This window comes from Rousettus aegyptiacus, unplaced genomic scaffold (genome assembly GCF_014176215.1).
Source record: "Rousettus aegyptiacus isolate mRouAeg1 unplaced genomic scaffold, mRouAeg1.p scaffold_m13_p_1, whole genome shotgun sequence".
NCBI classification, from domain to species: Eukaryota; Metazoa; Chordata; class Mammalia; order Chiroptera; family Pteropodidae; genus Rousettus; species Rousettus aegyptiacus.
Window position 1 is genome coordinate 120,997,883 of NW_023416284.1, and position 20,411 is coordinate 121,018,293.

The window sequence follows — 20,411 nt, forward strand, 5'->3', positions numbered from 1 at the left end:
GAAAAATCACATCTTACATTCACTGTAAGACAGGTACACCACTGCTTTTCATGTTGCTAACTCAAAGGTCAGCTCTCAGTCCCCCATTTATATAAACTATCAGCAGCAACACTGGTTGTTCACACACTCTTCCTTGAAACTGGTTTTCAGGACACCACACTTTCCTTGCTTTTCTCCTACCTCCTTGGCTGCTTCTTTTCAATCTCCTTTGCGAGTTCCTCTTCATCTCCTCAACCTCTACAAACAATGGAGTGACTCTTGAGCTGTCTTTGAACGATCTTGCTTTTCTGTGACCTCCAATCATTCCCTTGATTTCATTTCATCTTAAGTCTTTATATATCACCTATGCTGATTTGCCCTCAAAATGTGTAACCCCAGTCACAATCTTCCTCCTAAACTCTAGGCTCATATATTCAATTGCCTACTCATTATTTCCAACTTGGATGTCTAAAAGGCATCACATGGTAACAAGTTTTAAAAAAGAATTCTTTATCCAGCTTCTCACCCCCTAACTAAATCACACCAAAACTTTTTCTGCAGTCTTCCCTATCTTGATAAATTACACTATCCTTCCAAAGCAGACCAAAATATCTTAAAGTTATTTTTGATTCTACAATTTCTCTCATACCTCACACACCTGCTACAAGAAAATTCTATTAGCTCTATGTTCATAACATATCCTAAATCTGAGTGCTTTTCATTGCCACCATTCTACTGTAGCCATCATCATCTCCTGCTTGAATTATTGCCAACAGCCCCTTAACTGGTTTCCATGTTTCAATTTATTTCCTAGGTAATAGTTTCCATATCACTGAGAGAGTGACTCTTTTAACTGTAAGATTATGACACCTGAGTAAAACTTTTCAGTGGCTTCGCATTACACCAAGTATAGAAGCCAAAATCCTCATGACGATCCATGTGATGTGCACCCCACTACTTTAAACCATTCTAATCTCATCTACTGTCTTCCTCCACTTCTCACTCTGTCACCAGCCACAATGGCCCCTTTGTTGTACCTCAACCTATTAAGCATACTCCTCAGGACTTTTGCTCTTATTATTTCCTCTGTCTGGAACATTCTTCCTTCAGATATCAATGTGGCTCACTCCCTCACCTCTTTTAGATCTTTACTCAAAAAAACATTACTGAGGTCTTCCTTGACTACTCTATTTAAAATTGTAAACCATTTTTCAACCATTCCTATTTCCTTTCCTTCATTTTTCTTCATAGCACTTTTTACCATCTAATATACTTCTGATACAATGAGTTAAGAAGTAAGTTAATGGGAGATGGGAATGGACATTATCAATAACTGTGGACACCCTTCTTTTCAAACAGATTGTGTGGAAAAGAAAATATAGACCAGCATCCAGAGGAAACAAAAGAAGAGGTCAGAGTGCTAGGATTTGAATCTCAGCTGTATGACTAAACTAATGACTGTCTCAGATTCAATGTCCCCCTCTAAATATAAAATGAAAAGAATAACATTACCCTCATAAGTGTCACTATATTGAATAATATATGTAAAATTCTTGGAAACATTCAATTAATATTGATCATGATTAATATTTTTATTATTAAATTGAATTGATACACTTTCATTTTTTAACAAAAACTGGAACGTATTTATATGTTGAACAAAGAAGAAAAAAAAAGAGGCTAAAGAAAATAAGAGGAAAGTGAGGATATTCAATATTCCTTCTACAACTTGTTTTTAAAAAAAACTTACCAGCAAACCCCTATTCCTGATTTGCTTTTTATATAAAAAATGACACATATTGCCTTTTACGATGAAATCAAGTTCACAACTCAATACTACGGTCAATATAAAAATGGAATCATTATTTAATGTTTAAACTACTCAAATCTTACATCTAGACAATTCAGCTCCCATCCAACCAACATAACATATCACTACCAGATAAATCTTCCTACATACAGCCCTGTGTTGCAGAGACTATTAACAACCCTGCACCCCAATTTCTGTGCCACCTTTCTTCTACAGTATAAAACTCTCCATTACTAGCAAAAACCGTGTATAAGAATACATTTTCCAGCCTTCCTTTAAGTATCGAGTAGCCTTGTTACTAAGTGGAGGTGGTATGTGGCAGCTTCCAAGAACCTTCTTTAAAAGGTCTTTATCCCTCTGTCCTTCACCCTTTCTTCCACACTGCTACCTGGGAAAGGATATAACAGTTAGAACTCTAGCCCTTATTCTGGACTGTGAGCATTGCAGCCAATACTGAAAAATAACCAAGCAGTAAACTTGATAGAGTGAGGACTCAGAAAAACAGCCTCCCAAGTAGGCAGGGACTGGGTTTCTAAGATAAACATGAGAATGACAAGCTTAATTACTCATTGCTGAACCCAGTCCTGATATACATTGTGTCAATCACGCTACTTCCCCAGTTTAATACATTCATTATGGAATACTCAAATCTATCCACAACCTGGCACCAGATGATCTGTCTTTACTCCTATTTTTTCCACATACCTTTTGATTTCCTAAAGGTATATTAATCTCCTTTCTTGGAATCCATCCAATCCTCTTAAAAGTACTATTTATCTATCCTTCAAGTTCTAGTTCAAACCCCACTTCCACCACGAAGTTTAACAAGGTTGTCAAAGACAGACGTGCTCTTGTCTTCCTTTAAACTACAACGCCATTTTCTGTCTGCGCTACTCGGCTAGCAATGCTTTTACATGTACGTCTTATCTCCCTCAAAAAATTCCAGGGTCCTTAAAAATAAGGGCTCTCTGCTTGAGCAAAAAAAAAAAAAAAAAAAAACAAAAAAAAACAAAAAAAAAACCTGTCTGCAAACATTTTTCTATCACCCACTGTGCCTGCAGCATATAGAAAATATGCTCATCATTGATTAAAGCTGATAAATTTAACTCAGTCTATGAGTTTTACCATTAAAAAAAAAAAAAGAAAAAAAACCCCACAATACCCTTCATCAGCTCAAATTCCAGGTAGCCTGACCTCATGTCCAGGTTGTAATAAAACCTGTTGGGTCTAAAAACAAAGTTGGTGAACACGGTAGTGAAGATTTCTCTTCAATACACTGATTTCCTTTCCTTTGGATATATACCCAGTTATGAGATTGTTGGATCATATAGTGGTAGTTCTAGTTTTCAATTTTTTTAGGAACTGCTATACTGTTTTCCAGAATGGCTGTATATATTTACATTCCACAAGGGATCCTTTTTCTCTACACTCTCTTCAACATTTATTCTCTTACTTTTGATGAGAGTAAATCTTAAGTGTTCTCATCACACCAAAAAAAAGTACTATGGGATGGATGGATATGTTAATTTGCTTGGCTATGATGATCATTTCATAGTGTACAAGCATATCAAATAATCACATTGAACATATTAAATATATATAATTTTTATTTGTCAATTATACCTCAATAGAGGTAGGAAGAAAAAAAGTTTATACTGATAATAGTTCATAACTTATCTGAAAAAGAAGCGGTGACCAGGTAAGAGAGGAAGTCTAGTTGCCTTATTTTAAAAATTAATGCTTATTAAATGTCAAAAGCATACAAGGCACAGTGGAGAATACAATGATAAGCTGGAGACCTGCCCATTAGCTTAAATACAAAACACAAAGAACCAGAGGCAAAACAAAACAACAGATGTAGATGCGATAAGTTTAAGAGTTATATTTCTCAGCTTTGTTTTGCTACCATTGTAACTGTTCCCCTAAATCAAAATGGCATCTCTTCTTACTAATCCTAAAACTACATCATATTCCTAACTTATTCCTATGAAACAGACTGAATTTAATTTAGTGGGAAAGGAGGAATTTGAAGGACATGCAATTTTTATACTGTGTAAGGACTGGAAAACTTCTGTTTTTGAATGTAAATCTGCCTTAAAGGAAATCAATATAAGACCTAAACAGGTCACTCAACAAAGTGCTGAGTAATAAGGTAAACCATTTTAAGCATTAATTAGATTAAGTTCATTCCACAGTAAAGAATTTATCTGAAGTCTTTTCTAGAGGCTCTAACAAAGACAAAAGGTAACCAAAGTAAAACTTTCAAAAGCAATTTTCTTTAGATTCCTGGAACTATATCTGACTGTGACAAAGAAATGAAAAAGGATATTACCTGAGCCAAGATTAATGGTAAATTTAGCTAAGGTATTTTAATATCTAATAAATTTGTACAAAGAAGGTAGAACACAGGCAATTATCAGTGATCATTAGTCTTACCTGAAAGATTATTGAATAGAATGTATAAATTAAACAGTGTTTTGTAACAAACGATAAATTTGCCAGTATGTTTCTTTAAAATGAAGTCAAGGGCAGGAAATCCTCTTTTGTAAAGGACCAGAAAATATTTTAGGCTTTGCAAACTAGGAAGCAAGGCCGAAAATTTATGTAGGCTCTTATATAAGGAGAGAAAACAAATCTGCACAAATTTTTATTGATGGAATTCAAAATACAATAACAACTGTATACAATTTTCTGGTAACAGAAAAGACTGGAATTATTTTGAGGGGAATAACATTTCGCATAATTGGCATTCAAAGTTAATCTTCCCTATTATCAAATCAATGATAAATATTTATCTGTAAAACGATTCTCAGTTCCTTGGCCTTACAAAACAGTCTGGCTGTTCAACTTCACTCTGCCATGCCTTGCTCTAAGTACTAAAGTTAACTGAGAAATGAATTAAAACACTAATACCACAAATCTCTTAATATCTAAGAGTCAGCTTCTAAGCAACTGCAATTCATTTGAATATTAAAATCTTTAAATTTCTTAACATAAAGTGCTTAATCTTTAACAATCTACAAAGCAACCTATTCTTCCTTGACACTTAGCTATAGGCTACTTATAAACAAAGAAAACTAAATGCAGGAGAGAAATTTAACCCTCTCAGAAATCTCAGAATCTAAGAATCCAAGTTACACAGAAATAAAAATGAAATAAAACTATATTTTTATAAAAAATTAGGAAAAAAGAAAATAATCAGGATTAAATACCAAGAGGAGGAAATTTGAGGTTTCTCTAACAAAAGTGGCAGGGAGGGGAGTGCTAAGCTACTAAAATTTAATGAAAATGTATCTTGAACACTTTGGGCAAATATTAATTTGAAGTAAATGTTTTTTAAGTTTTTAATCTATTCTGAATGTTACTCTGAATAAAGTCCACATCCAGTTCTAACCATTAAACAATATAACTTCGAAGTGATAAATGCCTTTGAAACAGTTAAGAATACCTCACTATCTTTTTCAAATTCTTTCTATTCAATTAATATCTCAGCCTCATCGACAAGGGCCCTAGACTAGAAAAACATTACCTTTTTGGTAGAAAGATGTGCCTGACTCCCGCACTGCCAAATTAAAGGAAACAGTCATTCCTTGCTGCTAATAATAAATGAAGATATTAAACATTAGTGTTGAATGATATTAAATATCTAAAACATTTTCTTATGATAAAGTTAACAACTTTCGTTTTCCAATAATCACTTTATTAGATTATGGAAAATCTAAAACCTAACTAAACAAGATACATAAACCTAATAGCGTGGAGTGGGGGGGGGGGACATACTACCAAATACAAGCATTAATATTCAAAAATAACTTCACTACACTTTTTTCAGGAGAGTATGACACAATTTACAAGAACAGTAATTTTTTAGTATAACATTTCTAGAAGAAGGATAAAAACCCACTGATTTTTATACCTAAAAAATTTGGATTTCTCAATAAATAAAAAAACAAGTGTTGGCAAGGATGCAGAGTAAAGGGAACCCTCATACATTGTTGGTGAGATTGCAAATTGGTATAGCCGCTATGGAAAACATTCTGGAGGTTTCTCAAAAAATTAAAAATGGATATAACCTTTCACTTCTGGGTATTTATGCAAAGAAAACCAAAACAATAATGCGTAAAGATCTATGCACTCCAATATTCATGGCAGCACAATTTACAATAGCCAAGATATGGAAGCAACCTAAATGTCCATCAACAGATGATTGGATAAAGAAATTATGGTTCATATATGCAAAGGAATATTACTCAGCCATTAAAAAAATGAAATCCTACCATTTGCAACAACATGGATAGACCTAGAGGTGATTATGCTGAGTGAAATAAGTCAGACAGGGAAAGATAAATACCATATGATTTCACTTATATGCGGAACATAAGGAACAAAAAGAACAAACTAATCAAAACAGACTCACAAATATAGTGGACAATTTAGTGACGGACACAGGGGAGGGGGGTTGGGGTGCTAGGAGAATGGGGTGAAAGGTTAAAGAAGTAGAAATTAGTAATTGATAGCTGGTCACGGGGATGGGGAGCACAGCAGAGGGAATGCAGTTAGCATTAACATGATGGATAGGTGGAGAGCCAGGGAAGGGAGGGAGCAACTGGGGAATCGTTTTATGAACTATATAGATGTGTACCCAATGTACTGTATACTTGAAACTAACTGAAATAAATAAACTTAAAAAAAAGTTTGGATATCTGATCTTAGCACTTTAAGCTATATTACAAAACCATTCTGATTTGGCAGGTCTCCTTTGGCCTAGTAATTTGAGTAATACAGCAATGAAAGACCGTAAAATTTTAAAAATGAGGAAATAATCTAAGAAGTGTAAGCAACTTATAGTGTGAAAGTGAATGTTGAAAAGAACTCTGGTTACTCGTTTACTTTTAATAACCCTCGACGTATTTAAAAATAAACTACAGTCTACCGCCAGGCTACCCTGAACATGCATGATCCCATCTGATCTCGGAAGCTAAACAGGTTCAGGCCTGGTTAATGCTTGGATGGGAGACCACCTAGAAAGACCAGGTGCTTTAGGCATAAAAATAAAAAAAAAATAAGGGATTGTAAACTGACAAGGTCCTTGCAATTTGTGAGATCAACCAAGGGTTGCCTCGGCAAATAAATAAATGAATGAATGAACGAACAAATGCATGCATGCACGCAAAATAAACTACAGTAGTGTCTAGCAAAGAGTAGAGAGTAGGGGGAAGCAAGCGTGAGTGTTTTGGGAAAGCTCCTTAGGTTTTTCTCAAAACTACAGATGTAATTCAGAACCAATTCTCTACATATCTAACAGCCAAATTAAAAATAAAAAATTGATTCTATATGTCACAACTATATGCCACACAACTATATGTCAGTGATGGTACAAAATTCCTCATCATTCCAAATTTTCATACCCTCTGGTTCCAAAGGAGATACAATTTGAATTTGCAACATTTTTAAAATCACATTAAATGTTGGAAGCCACAGAATTTTACAGTTAAACAGCATCTTAGAGATCCGATAGTATGAACCTTTTGATTCTTCAAATAAAAAGATTGGCACTCAAAAAATATGCCTAAGATCACAGAGGTGAGACTTCAAATCTAACACCTTGACTTTTAACTTCAGTGTCCTATTAACGAGACCAAGCTGCAGATTCTTCAGGCCACGTGAAATCAGTATATACATGAGATCTATATAAGAAATTTCCATTTCACCAACTACTTAGTATGAAGAATTTATTTCAAAACCTAGAAGTTTTTCAAAAAGTAAACATTTATTTCTATAGTATAGTAAATATTACAGAAGTTGAGTTTTGACAATAAAGTAAATACCCATCATATAACATTCCTAATTATTGCTACTTTCCTCTCAATATCTTAAGAAGTTATATAAGATGGTCGAACTTCTAATGTCAAATTATTTTCTTCTACTTAACTACTAACACTGCAATAAGAATCCTAATATAGTGTGAAAGCTTAAGGCTGGGAATAAAGACACCTGGGTTTGGGTTTCTGCCTCCATTCTACACTATTCTTCTAGCTTACCAACAAATATTAACCTCTCTGGTTCCATTTCTCATCTCCTGATCAGGGACCATCATAATAACAGTAACTACTTATTATACAAACTCAATACCAGGAATCTGAGCTATATTGTTTCTAATTCTTACATTAGGATAAGCATTCCTTGTGCATTTTAATATGTAAGATTTGAGGCTCAGAGAGATTAAGTTTTCCAAGAAACTGAGCTAGTTAATGGCTAAGCTAGAATTTAAACTCAGTTCTGCCTGATCCCAGCCTTGAGCCTAGTCCTTGCACTACATCACTTTACTCCTATGTGTGATCCTACGGTGGTTGGGAGAACAAGTACCACATTCGAAGAACTATTAAGGAGGCAGAAACAAAAATACACACTGGAAAACATACTGTTACACTTTCTCTAGTTATTAAACTGAAAATGAACTTTTAGTAAGAGATTTAAAAACTGTGCTACAGATACTCTTATCACTGTTACATAGAAGTGAACACTGTACAATTAAATATATATTGATTTCACTTTTAGAGGTAACATTGTAAATTAAACTGGAAAATAGGTATCTTTATGCCTAGTCCTGTAGGTGAAATAAAATTACTCTGAAAGCCTTATTAAATCATATACATAAATTTAAAAGTATTTAATAAGACTAGAGGGGAATATGACATACCTGATACAATGGAAGAAATCAAGAGAACTTGGTGCCAGGTACTGCCCTTTCCAACAGATAAAAATACCCTCAGATATTCAAGAGGATGAGCAGATGTCGAATACTGGACATCTATATGAAGTATTTACATTCTAGTATCAACCTATCTTCACCGATGCAAATGATGAATATACTATGTTTGCTGCTTTGACAGAAGTCAAGAGGCTTCCCCACATTTCTTTATCATGTCTCATATCAATAAAATATTCAGTAGACAATATGATCACTGACTTTTTTAAAAGTTTAAAATGGGGGGAGGTGGCTAGGGCGAATGCAGGGCATGGTTATTAATAAAAAGTCTAAAAGCAAAACTAGAATTGAAGTTTCAGGGTACCTTTTACCTACATCATGCCCTACAACTAAAAGCATCAATTAGTTCAAAATAAAAGATATTGCGCACACTTCGGTCATTTGTCCTAAAATGTTACCTGGTAACATATGACAACTTCTTTAAGATAGAAAACACCAATATCTCTATGACTCTGGTCCTTTCCCTCGAATGGCAAGGTGTTAATCTGTGTCCTAGGATAATCCCCACAGGTACTGACACTCTGACCACGTCAATTCCCCCGCAGTAATATCTAGATATTACTTCTTATTTTCCACTTCTTTTCTCTCCCCCCCTCCCCGCCCTCACCCTCTTCTTAACCTCCGCTGGAGGTAAAAATCCTCACCGAGCCACACAAACCTCCCATTAAAGGGGCGTTCTTTCTTTGATCCACCCTCTGCATTAAACATTCATTCTATCCCTAGCCGTGTAAATCGCGAAAGAAAGCTCGAACAAAACTGCAAAATCAGAAAACCTGACGAAAGAAAGAAACTGAAGAAGAGAGGGTAGGTGTGGGGGAGGTGAGGCCCGTGGGTCAACTTCCAGAGAGCTGAGGAATGAGTGGGGCATGCCGGAAGGACCCCACTCCCAAGCAGCGACAGCTCCGACTACCGCTGCCTCCCCTCACCTCGATCTCGCGGATGTTGTTGGAGGTGACAAAGATGCCGATGCCAATGGGGATGAAGATGAGGCCGATGATGAAGAATGTAGGTAGCACCGTGCCAGCCGTAAGGATAGGCTGCCATGCCGGCAGCCGTTGCTGTTTGAAGGCCGTGTTATCCGGTCTCCGGTTCTTAGCAGTGCCCCCAGGAGCGCAGGGGGGCCCACCGTCCACTTCATCCTTCGAGTTATAGCTCATCGCCATTGAACCCCCGGGCGCAGCTCCGCGACGCGCTGGCGGACCGCCCAGGGGACCCGCCTGCTGACTCTGACAGAAGATGCGCAGGCGCCGCTGCCGCCTCCACCTCCAAAGTAAAGGCGGAAGAGGTGGGACACCCTTCCGCAGACGGCCGCTGACCGGAAGCTGGAGTCGGCTGGGCACGCAAGAGGGAGGGGGAGAGGAAGGAGGAAGAAGACTGAGGGACAAGGGGAGGGGTAAAGGGAGGAGGGTAGAAGGGGGAGGGAAAAGGCGGACGCACCCTGATCATCTGCCCTGTGACGACAAAGTGAGGGCCTCAGCCCCAGAGCGTGAAGCTACGATAGCGCATGCGCAGCCCCGGGAGCGGGGGCCAAAAGGTCGAGGCGCTTGCGCCACAGGCGCGTCTTCGCGCCGCTTGCCCAAGGTTCTGTTTGCACATAACCGGCCTGCGGCTCTGGTTATCATGGCGACAGCCGTTCCAGGTTGCTGGTCCGCCCCGCCTGGCCTGGACCCCCTAGTCAGCCTTGGAGCTGCTGACAAGTCTAGCGGCTTTGGCCCCAGGCAGTTTTTTGTTTTACCTCGAAGCCCTTTCTGAAAGAAATGGGAGCATTTAAAAGACCACACCATTGACACTAAGAATTGCTATGATTGGAGTATTTGCTTGGGTTATAAACCCCAAGTTTCTCTAATTAAAATAAATCTCCATTCAAGGTGCAAAAACAAACATTAAGTGAGATGAATAATGGATGACCAGTTTGTCCTAAAGTCAAAAATAAATGTGACTTGGTTAACCCTATTTTGTCTCTGAGTTATCACTTGTTTCTAGCATAAATGGTCTTCGTGTTACTTTTTACCTTTCTGTGTCCACGTTTCTCTCGCACAGTTTTTTTTTGTAATAAGTTGTAGCTTCGTTTTACAGTTAATAATTTTAAAAATGGCATTACAATAAAATGAGATACCGTGCACTTTCAAGCTGCTGAGTATTTAATGACCAAAGGAAATATTCATGATCTAAAAAGTGACTAAGTCTTGATACTAAGGTAGTATGGGTAAGTATGTAGTATAATGCCCACCTGATAAGTTAGTAACCTCCGTTGAGCGGATGGAGGATTTCTCTCTAGTTTGCACTTTTTCTGTAATTTCCAAAGTTTCTGCAAGAAGCATATATTTGTAAAATTCTTTTAAAAATTATGTACAAACCACATTAAACTGGCATCTTTGAAATCCATACCAGAGAGTAAGTCACATCATCTGAAAACAAATTACCCTGACTTTATGTTGTTTAAGGCTTTGTAGTCATACCTTTTGCAAGGCAATCCAAGAAAAGAGAAACGAAAAGAGTGCTTAGGCCTCATAATTTACAATTAAATGTATTTTAAAATGACTACAAGTCTCAAGATGTGAGCCCATCGAATATTTACCTGGTAGATAACTAATTTGCTTAGTTTTACTCTTGTGTGACATCCATTATCAAATTCTTAGCGCTGATAACATAAGTTGGTCTGTATTTTGTTTTGATTTATGTAAGTTTGCATTCAACATCAGGCTCAAATGAAAAATATTCATCAATCACAATTAATGGAGAAGGCATGGGCTCCTTTTATTTAAATTCTTTTGGTTAGTAAAAATGTACGTAACAATATTGAGCATAGTGCAAAAGTACAAAGCATAAAGCAAGTTATTTCTCCCCATTTCTGCCTGTTTCATCACACCCACTAAATGTGATAGTTCCATAAGTGATTCGCTATTCCATCATTCTGTGTTACTATGGTTAATTATTTTGCCTTCAGTTATTTTTATTCTCTTTTTTTAGTGATCTGAGTGATCGTGATGTATTTATCTGCTTCCTTTTTCTGTTGTTTGTTCATAGGAAAGATTTAACCCCATGTCTTTTTTCTTCTTAGAAATTCCATTTTGACAAACAGAATTTTAAACTGAAAGCTTTCTTAGATTCTTGTCAAAAACTTACGTTTTTAGATGAGGGTCCAAATGGATGAAATGACTTTTCAAGATCTCTTGATGATATTCGTCCAATTCCTTTCCCTCACTGTACTCTGCCATCACAGCATGCTGGTTTACCTGGCTAACATTTTTTTCACCTCTATGTCATTAGCTCAATGGACTCAGAATTTTATAATTTCATTAGTCATACACTGTTTTATGATCAGTAGTTTTTTATGTCAACTGATGAAGCAGGAATCTTTTTAAAAAATATTCAGCATTTCTGGGGCAACGAAAGAGTGGTTGTTCTCACAATGGATTAGCACTGTAAGCATTTTAAACTGTGGTTGCTAGGAGTGACTGTGTGTGTGTGTGTGTGTGTGTGTGTGTGTGTGTGCACGCGCGCGCGCGCTGATGACACATTTAGATAACATTTGTATTGTTCAAACAATTGTTTTCTGATTCAGGGTTAAGAAGAAAAATGGATGTGGCTATATGGCATTGATTAATGCTAACAACCAGGTCAACATAATAAGTGCAATGAATGCCTGAGTCCAAATATGAAAATGCATCCACAATAATAAAGCAGATCCAAATCCGATGATATGAAAAAGTATATATAAATAACTTGAGGGGAAGCTTTATGATAAATTTTTATTTTTTAGTTCAATGCTATATTCAAGCTACTGAACTTAGGTAACCAGAAACACTGAAGAAAAAAATGTTGAATAACTTAAGGAATAAAGAGAAAAATGAAACTGCTCTTTTTACTCTTTAGTCAAAATGCCACATATATTCGCTTATTAGACTCCTTTGAGTTTTGGGTGCTGCTTTAGTTCTCTGGCTTCTAACCATATTCAGACCATTTCATTCATATGTGTAGCTTAACAATGTTTAAAAAATTGAAGAGAGCTGAGAAATGTGCCATAGCTTTTACCAGCATGAATTTCAGAAAAGATTCTTAGGGACTGACAATAGTTTGAATTGTTTTCAGTGACAGAATAATAAATAATTTTGCATGTTTATTTCCGGAGGAAAAAAATTTTTTTTGTTTAGTTGATCTTGGCTGCTTACTTTAGAGAACTGATGGAACTAAATAATATTCATTTTTAATTGGGAGGATTTTTAGGAAAAGAGTGATATAAAATTTGTATAATTAATTTTTTATATTTATTGCATCAGAGATTGATTCAAACTGATATTGAAAAAGTATCTCTTTTAAAGTTGCCTTTTTCCTGATTTTTATGTGGTATATATATTTCACTTTTTCAGTTAAGTACTTAAGAAAATCCTTTTCTCCTGACACTAGAGGTTGTCTGATTAGCCCGGGGTCATTGGTGCTGTGATGAAATATTTTGCAAGTGCGTGAATGACCACAGTCGGTAATCAGAAGTAAAGTCAAACTGATATTTAAATGGATAGTCTCATTAGTGGAAAGAGCAATAACACCAAAATTCCTTAGTAGACAGCCTAAGAACTTTGTTTTGGGAAGGAAATAATGTTTCCTTTCTCATAATTCCACCCTTTCTTTAAATGAAACAATGTAATTCTAATGAGACCTCAGACTTCATGATTTCTAGACTCTCTGTTGAATTTATTTTATGCAATAGGTGCCATCAATTATAGATAAGGTTTTACATTCAGATTTGATGTTGCCATCTCTTGGTTGAACGCCAGGTGACATGTTAAATGTATAATAGTGTGATTATTTTTAAAAGGAGAGAGGCACAAGAGGGAAGTTACTTTCCTTATTCCATGAGAAATCATCAAAAGATACAGGAAAATAGTTCTTTAAAAATGTTAATCCCTTGTAATCATATTTTTGGACTATTATCAGACATACTTTTAACTTGCATTTTTCTACTTTTCCAAGTGTTAAATTATTGGAATTCGGGGCAGTAGGCAGGTAATACTTCCTCATTACTTGTTTTTGAAACACGGTCACTACCACCTATGAAGTCATTCATCTATTTCTTTAAAATAACTCCAACATATTCTTGAAGGATGATTTTACAAAATGGACATAAATATAAAAGTCAACTTTTATTGAGTGTACAAAGTGAAACAATTCCTTGGTCAATGGAACTAAATACTTTTGACGATAAACACCAAGACTTCATAGGACTTCCCTCCGACCAGCACACTGTGAGGGACAAGTAGAGGGATTCAAAAACTATTCTACAGCATCATTTTTATTGTCACTGAATCTTCTGGGAAGAGCAATCTGCACACAGTGTCCTTGATTCCTAAACCCAGTCACTGAGCAAGGCACTGCTCTCTGACTTTAAATCCCACCTCCGTTGAAACTGCCTTGCAAGGTAATTCCTACTCACCCTTCAAGATTCAGGTTAGTAACCAATTCGAGAAATCTTTCTTTGTCTTCCAGGGCTCAGCTGCTAAGAACAGCTCTCTGAGCTCAAGACAACTTATACATAGCTCTATTCTTGCTCTTAACCATAGTACTGAAAAATTTGTGTTTATATCTGTTTTTCCTACTAGATATTAGTTTCTCGAGGTCAGAGACTGTTTTTATTATTTTCTATACCTTCAACACCTGAAAAGTACCTTGGACATTAAAGATATTCAATAAATTTTGTTGGACCAATCTGATTTATTGTCAATGAACTCACATTTTAGTGAGAGAGACAACTTGGCAACAAAGAATTGAAATATAATGAGGTCAGTGCCATATAAGATGTGTGCACAAGAGATTATAGGAGGTCTGAGCAGGCACCATGCCCCGTCTTTATGATGTTAAAAACTAAACTGTGAGGAAGTGGGTCCTAAGGTCTGAGCGATGGTGTGGTTCTCTACCCAGGAGAGAATAAGATCAAAAAGAGAAATAGAGAAAGTTGAGCCCTACACTACACTTATTATTAATGATTTGCAAAACTATACCCTGACCGATCATGTTCTTTTTCTCAAGCAAGATCTTAACAGTTGCCCTGGAAACAGAACACTGATACCCACCACTTCTAGGAGATACTAAGTTTGTTAGCTTATATAGTCCATTTGTCCTACTGTGTATTTCCACCAATGCTCCATATGGGAACAAGTGCTTGACCCCTTTGTGAACCAAAACTGACTGAACAAACATCTCTTGTTAAGATACCATAGACCATCTGGTGGTCTGATAAGGTGAGGGCCCCTTGTCTTTACGAAGAGCCTATTTCCCCTTAAAATCAGTGATTATTGACAGTCTTTTCTTGTTTAATCCAGATACTATGCAACTGAAACCTTCAGTGGGCACAGAGGTTTCTGCAAGGGAAGAATAAGCAGTTCAATTAGTGAGGAAGATCTGGTACAAAATACCCTGGCTGACATACTACTACTTCTGGGGTACTAGGAGTCAATAACAAGGTGCCTACAAAACACCTCATCATTTTAACTACATATTTGTCTTGTTCTCAGGAAGAAGAAGACATACTGTGAGCCAGAAAGACCAAAAATAAAAATATGATTATGGTCATGGGAAAAGTCAGTGAAGATTAGGGGAAAGAAGATAGGACAGATGGAAGAAGAGTGGGAAAAGGTCTCTCTCTAGAAGGAATTGTCATTTGCAAATATTTATCTAATATCTTGTATTCACTATGAGGAATATGCAAGTCCTGCACTTAAGAAGCTTACATTCAAACTGGGGAGACAGCTCTATATACCAAAGCCTGTTAATATAAGGCAGAATGGGACAAATGGACTCCTGAAGAGAAGGAAAGATTTTCTCCTTAGAGATGCTTATCACTGAAACAAATGCTGGAAAGAATGTCAGGGGAAACTAAAAGAGGACTGATTTCCTGTTTTAAAAATTATCTGGGAATTCCAGGGAACTAGATTCTAACCATTATCGAAGGAAACATGCAGTTACTAAGGGTGGCCCAAAATTAAGGGAGGCTTCAGCATAAGACATCTTTCATAGGTTTCTTGGGATTCGTCAAATACAAATTTCAAAAGTAGATTTTAATGACATTCAAAAAATAAAAAAGTATAGCTCACTGGTGTGTCCTATCACCAGCAAGCATAGGGCCCAGGGAAGTTGCTGCAGTCTTTCTACCCAAGGGAAGTCTCTTGCTCATTAAAAGTGATTCTAGCCCAGAACTCAAGAGGAACAAATACATTTGAGCAAATCTGGTAGAAAGCCTGCGACTCCATTATCCTGAAAAGTCATGAGGTTAACAGACAATGACTTTTGGTCAGTGTTTTTAAACCACGTTCACAGAAGGGCTTCGCTCTTCCAAGAAGGGAGCCACGGAGCTGCTCCATGTACAAGATCTCTAACATCTTTGACATCATCCATGCCTGCTTTATTGATATGTATATCTTTAAATAATAAATAAGAGAAACCCATTCCTTTGTCCCAAATGAGGCAAAAATAAGTTAGAATTGGCCATGGCTATGGACCACCATTTCTGACACAAGGCTGATAAATAAAGGTGGACAGAGCACAACCGCACCATCCCACTTTGCTGAAACCATTACCAGGGTGTCTCTGCAAAGACTGAGCTGTGGACTGCTGGGAAAACCTTAGGAGTGTTTGCTCTACTGAGTAATCTACCTTTAGATTGACAGCAGAAAGCGGTAGAGTAATATTTAAATATTGATTGACCTTGCTTTTGGTGAGGATAAAAGAGTGAGGGGATCTCTGCAACTAGTTGCTATCTCTCGGTGTCTTGCAGTTTTCATCTTGCTAAAGAATCAAAAACTGTGTTGTAACTCAGAGGAAAAGTTTCGCTCATTTTAGTTGATCTGCTGTACCGCTTCTGCTTATTCACAGTGAAAAACACGATATTTAACAAAATATGAAATGCAGAAGCAAACAATTTAAAATAAGGTGGAGTATTCATTTAAAATGATTTTAATTTTATGAACATTATGTTCCAAATCAAAAAAGAATATTGCACAATGCTTTTATATCACAACTGTTTTTCTCACTATCTTGTGAGATTGTGATAAACAAAGGTGATTTTGTAAATAACACAGAGAACGTCTTAACTGGTTAATAAATCAATAACTTGTGACAAAATGAAAGCAGGATATTACATTCATATAAAAGACAAGTGCGTATTTATAAATTCACTTGGCTGTAGTGAAAAATAAACTCATGTACTTGATAAAACTTAAAGGAGAAAATTGAGAATACTGTGAAAATAGAATGTAACTCCAAAATTTTTCAATGTTTTCTTGTGCTTTTGAGAATCTGCAAGACTTTTAAGAATATCTATTCATATCATAAGCCTATTATTTTGAAGAAGCTAACATCTGATATTTTAAAAACAAAATCCAGACACAACAAATACAAATCTCTTCAGTTAAAACAACAAAATCTGTGAATGGTAAGTTAAAATTACCCAAATAACATAAACAAAAAAACCTCCCAGAAAATAAATGTATCCATGTCATGGCACTTTTAACTATTTCTATTCACGTGTATGAATCTGCAGCATTTACCCTATATAACAAACATGATTGTCATCATATAGTTATAGAATAAATGTTGAAAGTTTAAGAAAATAAAATATTTGTGGTCACTAAGCAAAGTTAATTCCAACAAAACTCTCCCAATTTTATGAATTTGCTACAACAATTTTATTGTTTTTCCTCTTTGCCTTCTAATTAGTATTTTAGCAGAGGAATAGCACTGGAGGGCCAGAGAGAGATAAAAGCCTCAAATGCCAGTTGTTTTTTTTTTAAACTTCTATTATGCATTTTTGTTATTTACAGAATTATTGCTCATAAAATTCATGAACACATCCTACTTTTGCTCTATTTTTTATTCATTTCAAGGAAAATTCATCCATAACATAAAGAGAAAGGACATGAACATAGTACATTGTCCAAAACACCATTTACTTTTGCTCTGCCATTGGTTCTTAGAAGCTGTGAATTATTTCAATAGCATCAGTGAGTGTCTCTTTTAATGCTTAAACCAGATATACCACACCATGATTTTTTATGGTGGTCCTAAGATACAGTTCTTCACATTTTGAGAACATTCCAGGCTTCTAACATCTGGAATATTTACTCTACCCACTATTTTCATCAACCCCTAATATTTTATAAAATAATTGAAAAAAAAATCTCTGTAGAAGATATCTTCGAAAAATATCTATCCAAAAGAAAAGGGTAAAATAATGGATTAGTTTAATCATTGCGCTATAAACTGGAAACGCTGATTATGATTTTACTTCAGAAAACATCATTTTTCCATTCAAAACTGATTCTCACTTATATTGATGATTGGAGATTTACTTACAATAAAAGATATATAAATTACGTGAGCCTAAGATGGTGCCAGGTTTGCACGTGAGAGCAACTTTTTCTATTGGATGTAGATACTGGGATATGACTATTTATAATCTTTTTTGCTTATTCATTAGATAATGATATAACTATTTGTTTTTTATATTTGCTGTTAATTTTTAATCTATTTTACTTTAAAACAACTTTTAATTAATATTTTATTAATGTTACTCATTGGTCACTGTGATTCCATTTGAATTTAAACAGAGGACTTAATCACAGCATGGGCAGGAAAAATCTCAGCATCCATCTAAATGATTGCACCATCATCCTCATTCTGCAATGCAAGTGCCAAATTTCATTGTAAATTCAAGAGAGATAAAAACTTCAGACCCAAATATGTATATAAATTTCTTCTAATATTTTAAATAAAGTCAAGAAGTATTTAAAGTCTTATCTTTTCGTCTTTTTACTACTCATGTAATAAATTTCCTACAAGTGGAAAAAAGTTATTTGCTTCAAACGCTAACCTGTTATCACAGGTTATCAGAATATTTTTGCTATCAGAATTATAAACATTGGCAAACAGGGAACCTCAACTGTGAGTGAAAAAATATGATAATACCAAATAAATTTTTTCTAATTGAAAAATATCACTATAGTTCAGAAACATTTGCAGAAAATAAAACCCATAACAACAATATTTTCAATTTCACACATACACACTCTGGTTTTCTTAATCAGTAATCAAAAGCCCTGCAGGTTATGTGATGCATTCACAATCATCCAAGCTAGGACAAGCTTACTGTATTATTTCTCTTACAAAAATCAAAACTAATTTTACATAAAATGTAGTTATTCAGTTTATAACACCTACTGAATATGATTTGCTAATTCCACAATACCTTACTAAGTTAACATAGGGGAGGAGATCAAACATTAATTTTTCTATTCCAGAGGCTCAAAGAGGACTCCCCTCTGTGGGCTTATAAACCTGAGTACAGCCTATGGACTGGAGAAATAGGCTAACAGTATTATCTGTAATTTTTAGTTATTCTTTCTTTAATCTCAGTAAAGTTACATGATACATGATTTCTGCTTTCAGAAATCGATGTCAAATCTTCATTTACCTTTAAAGTTACCTTTTAAAGACCTTATTGAAAACATGTCCACATTAACAGTCTTTAAAAAACATTATTAGGGTTTCAAGTAGACTTTCGATACACATTTTCACATAAAATTAAATTCAACAGCAGCTCTGACATTGAGATTTGATAATACATGTGTTTTTTACCTTTAAAGAATATATTCTCCAACCTATATGTGGTTTTGAAAATCTGTCCAAATCCTTTCCATAAAAAAGAAAAAATTATCTATCTTTGGATTTCTCTTATATTTAAAAAAAAGATGTTGATACTATCTAGGTCAGTTTTTACTTTTAGAGTTTCATTTAGAAAGATTGTGAAATATATCTTGACATCCTTATTGTAAATGCCGAACATATATGTAAATAATGCAAACGGAAACATACTTAAACTGTCAGTTGAAGCTATTCTTATAATTCTTACAGGTTAAATTTATACATCTTCTTTATTAATTTGTTCCATATGAAAATCACTTAATCCAGGGTTGTTTGTTTGTTTGGCACAGAAGACTGGAAAGATCAACTTTAAAAACTGGCTTTAAGTGTTTAAAATTAAACTTTAAATCAGAGCATTATCTCTTAGTATTGAACAATGATCAGAACCATAGAATTGTACAAGCAACAATAAAATCTTTTTCAGAATCTCCTACTTCTGTTTTACCTCTTGAATTTACCCCGAGAAATTACATAGAGAGTGTTGTACTTTTTCTTCTTTAGAAATAACAAGTCGATAAAAGAAAAAAAATAAAAGGTTACTGTTTCGAATGCACCAATACCAATATTTTGAAGAACCAACAGTGTATTCTACAGATATATGTGCCATAGACTATGAAAAAGGAAACACTTTAGGGAAAAAAAATCTTATTACAAAGTGTATTATAAAAATAAATTACATAGCATGTGCCCATGGACCTGAAAGCTTTGCAAAAGGAAGAGAAATTTATTTTGACACAAAGATTGAATTGCTCTTGCTACCTATTTTCATATTATCAGAACTCCATTTTTAGCTTTAACATTATATCCTTAAGAAAAAAAATTCACTGGAAGTAGAAAATTATTTCCAGTAGTGATCAGTAGCATAGAAAACCTTAGTGATGACGAAGGGCTGTAGAAATACTATCCATTCAACAGGGATTCAGAGGAAGTACACACACCCAGTATGTGCTTGGTTTACCATTTCATCTGGAGTTCATACGTAACTGATGAATGATGATGCTTTCTATAAAGAGAAGAAAGATATGGCATTTTCAATTAAATGGAAACTCAAATCAGTAGTTATGTGAGGATCAATACCACATCATTTCATTAAAAGACCATAAATGTTAAACAACAAAAGAAACAAAAACAGGTACATGAGCCCAATAGCTTCTCCTGCAG

General features: G+C 35.3%; 2 protein-coding genes across 3 annotated transcripts in view; both read right to left on the bottom strand.

Moving 5' to 3' along the window:
* Positions 1-10,019, bottom strand: part of TMEM30A (transmembrane protein 30A) — a 36,667-nt gene extending 26,648 nt beyond the window's left edge. Inside the window, 2 exon segments of the mRNA XM_016141690.2 lie at positions 9,485-9,827; positions 9,829-10,019. Of these exon segments, the coding sequence (XP_015997176.1) occupies positions 9,485-9,827; positions 9,829-10,004 (519 nt within the window). The 5' untranslated portion in view covers positions 10,005-10,019.
* A 110-nt stretch (positions 10,020-10,129) lies between these two features.
* FILIP1 (filamin A interacting protein 1) overlaps positions 10,130-20,411 on the bottom strand; it is a 190,861-nt gene continuing 180,579 nt past the window's right edge. For both annotated transcript variants that reach the window (XM_016141687.2, XM_016141688.2), the window contains exon 7: positions 10,130-20,253. Coding sequence is in view for 1 of the 2 variants with exons in the window: in XM_016141688.2 (XP_015997174.1) it covers positions 20,213-20,253 (41 nt within the window). In the remaining variant the exon portion in view is untranslated. The remainder of the gene's footprint in view (positions 20,254-20,411) is intronic.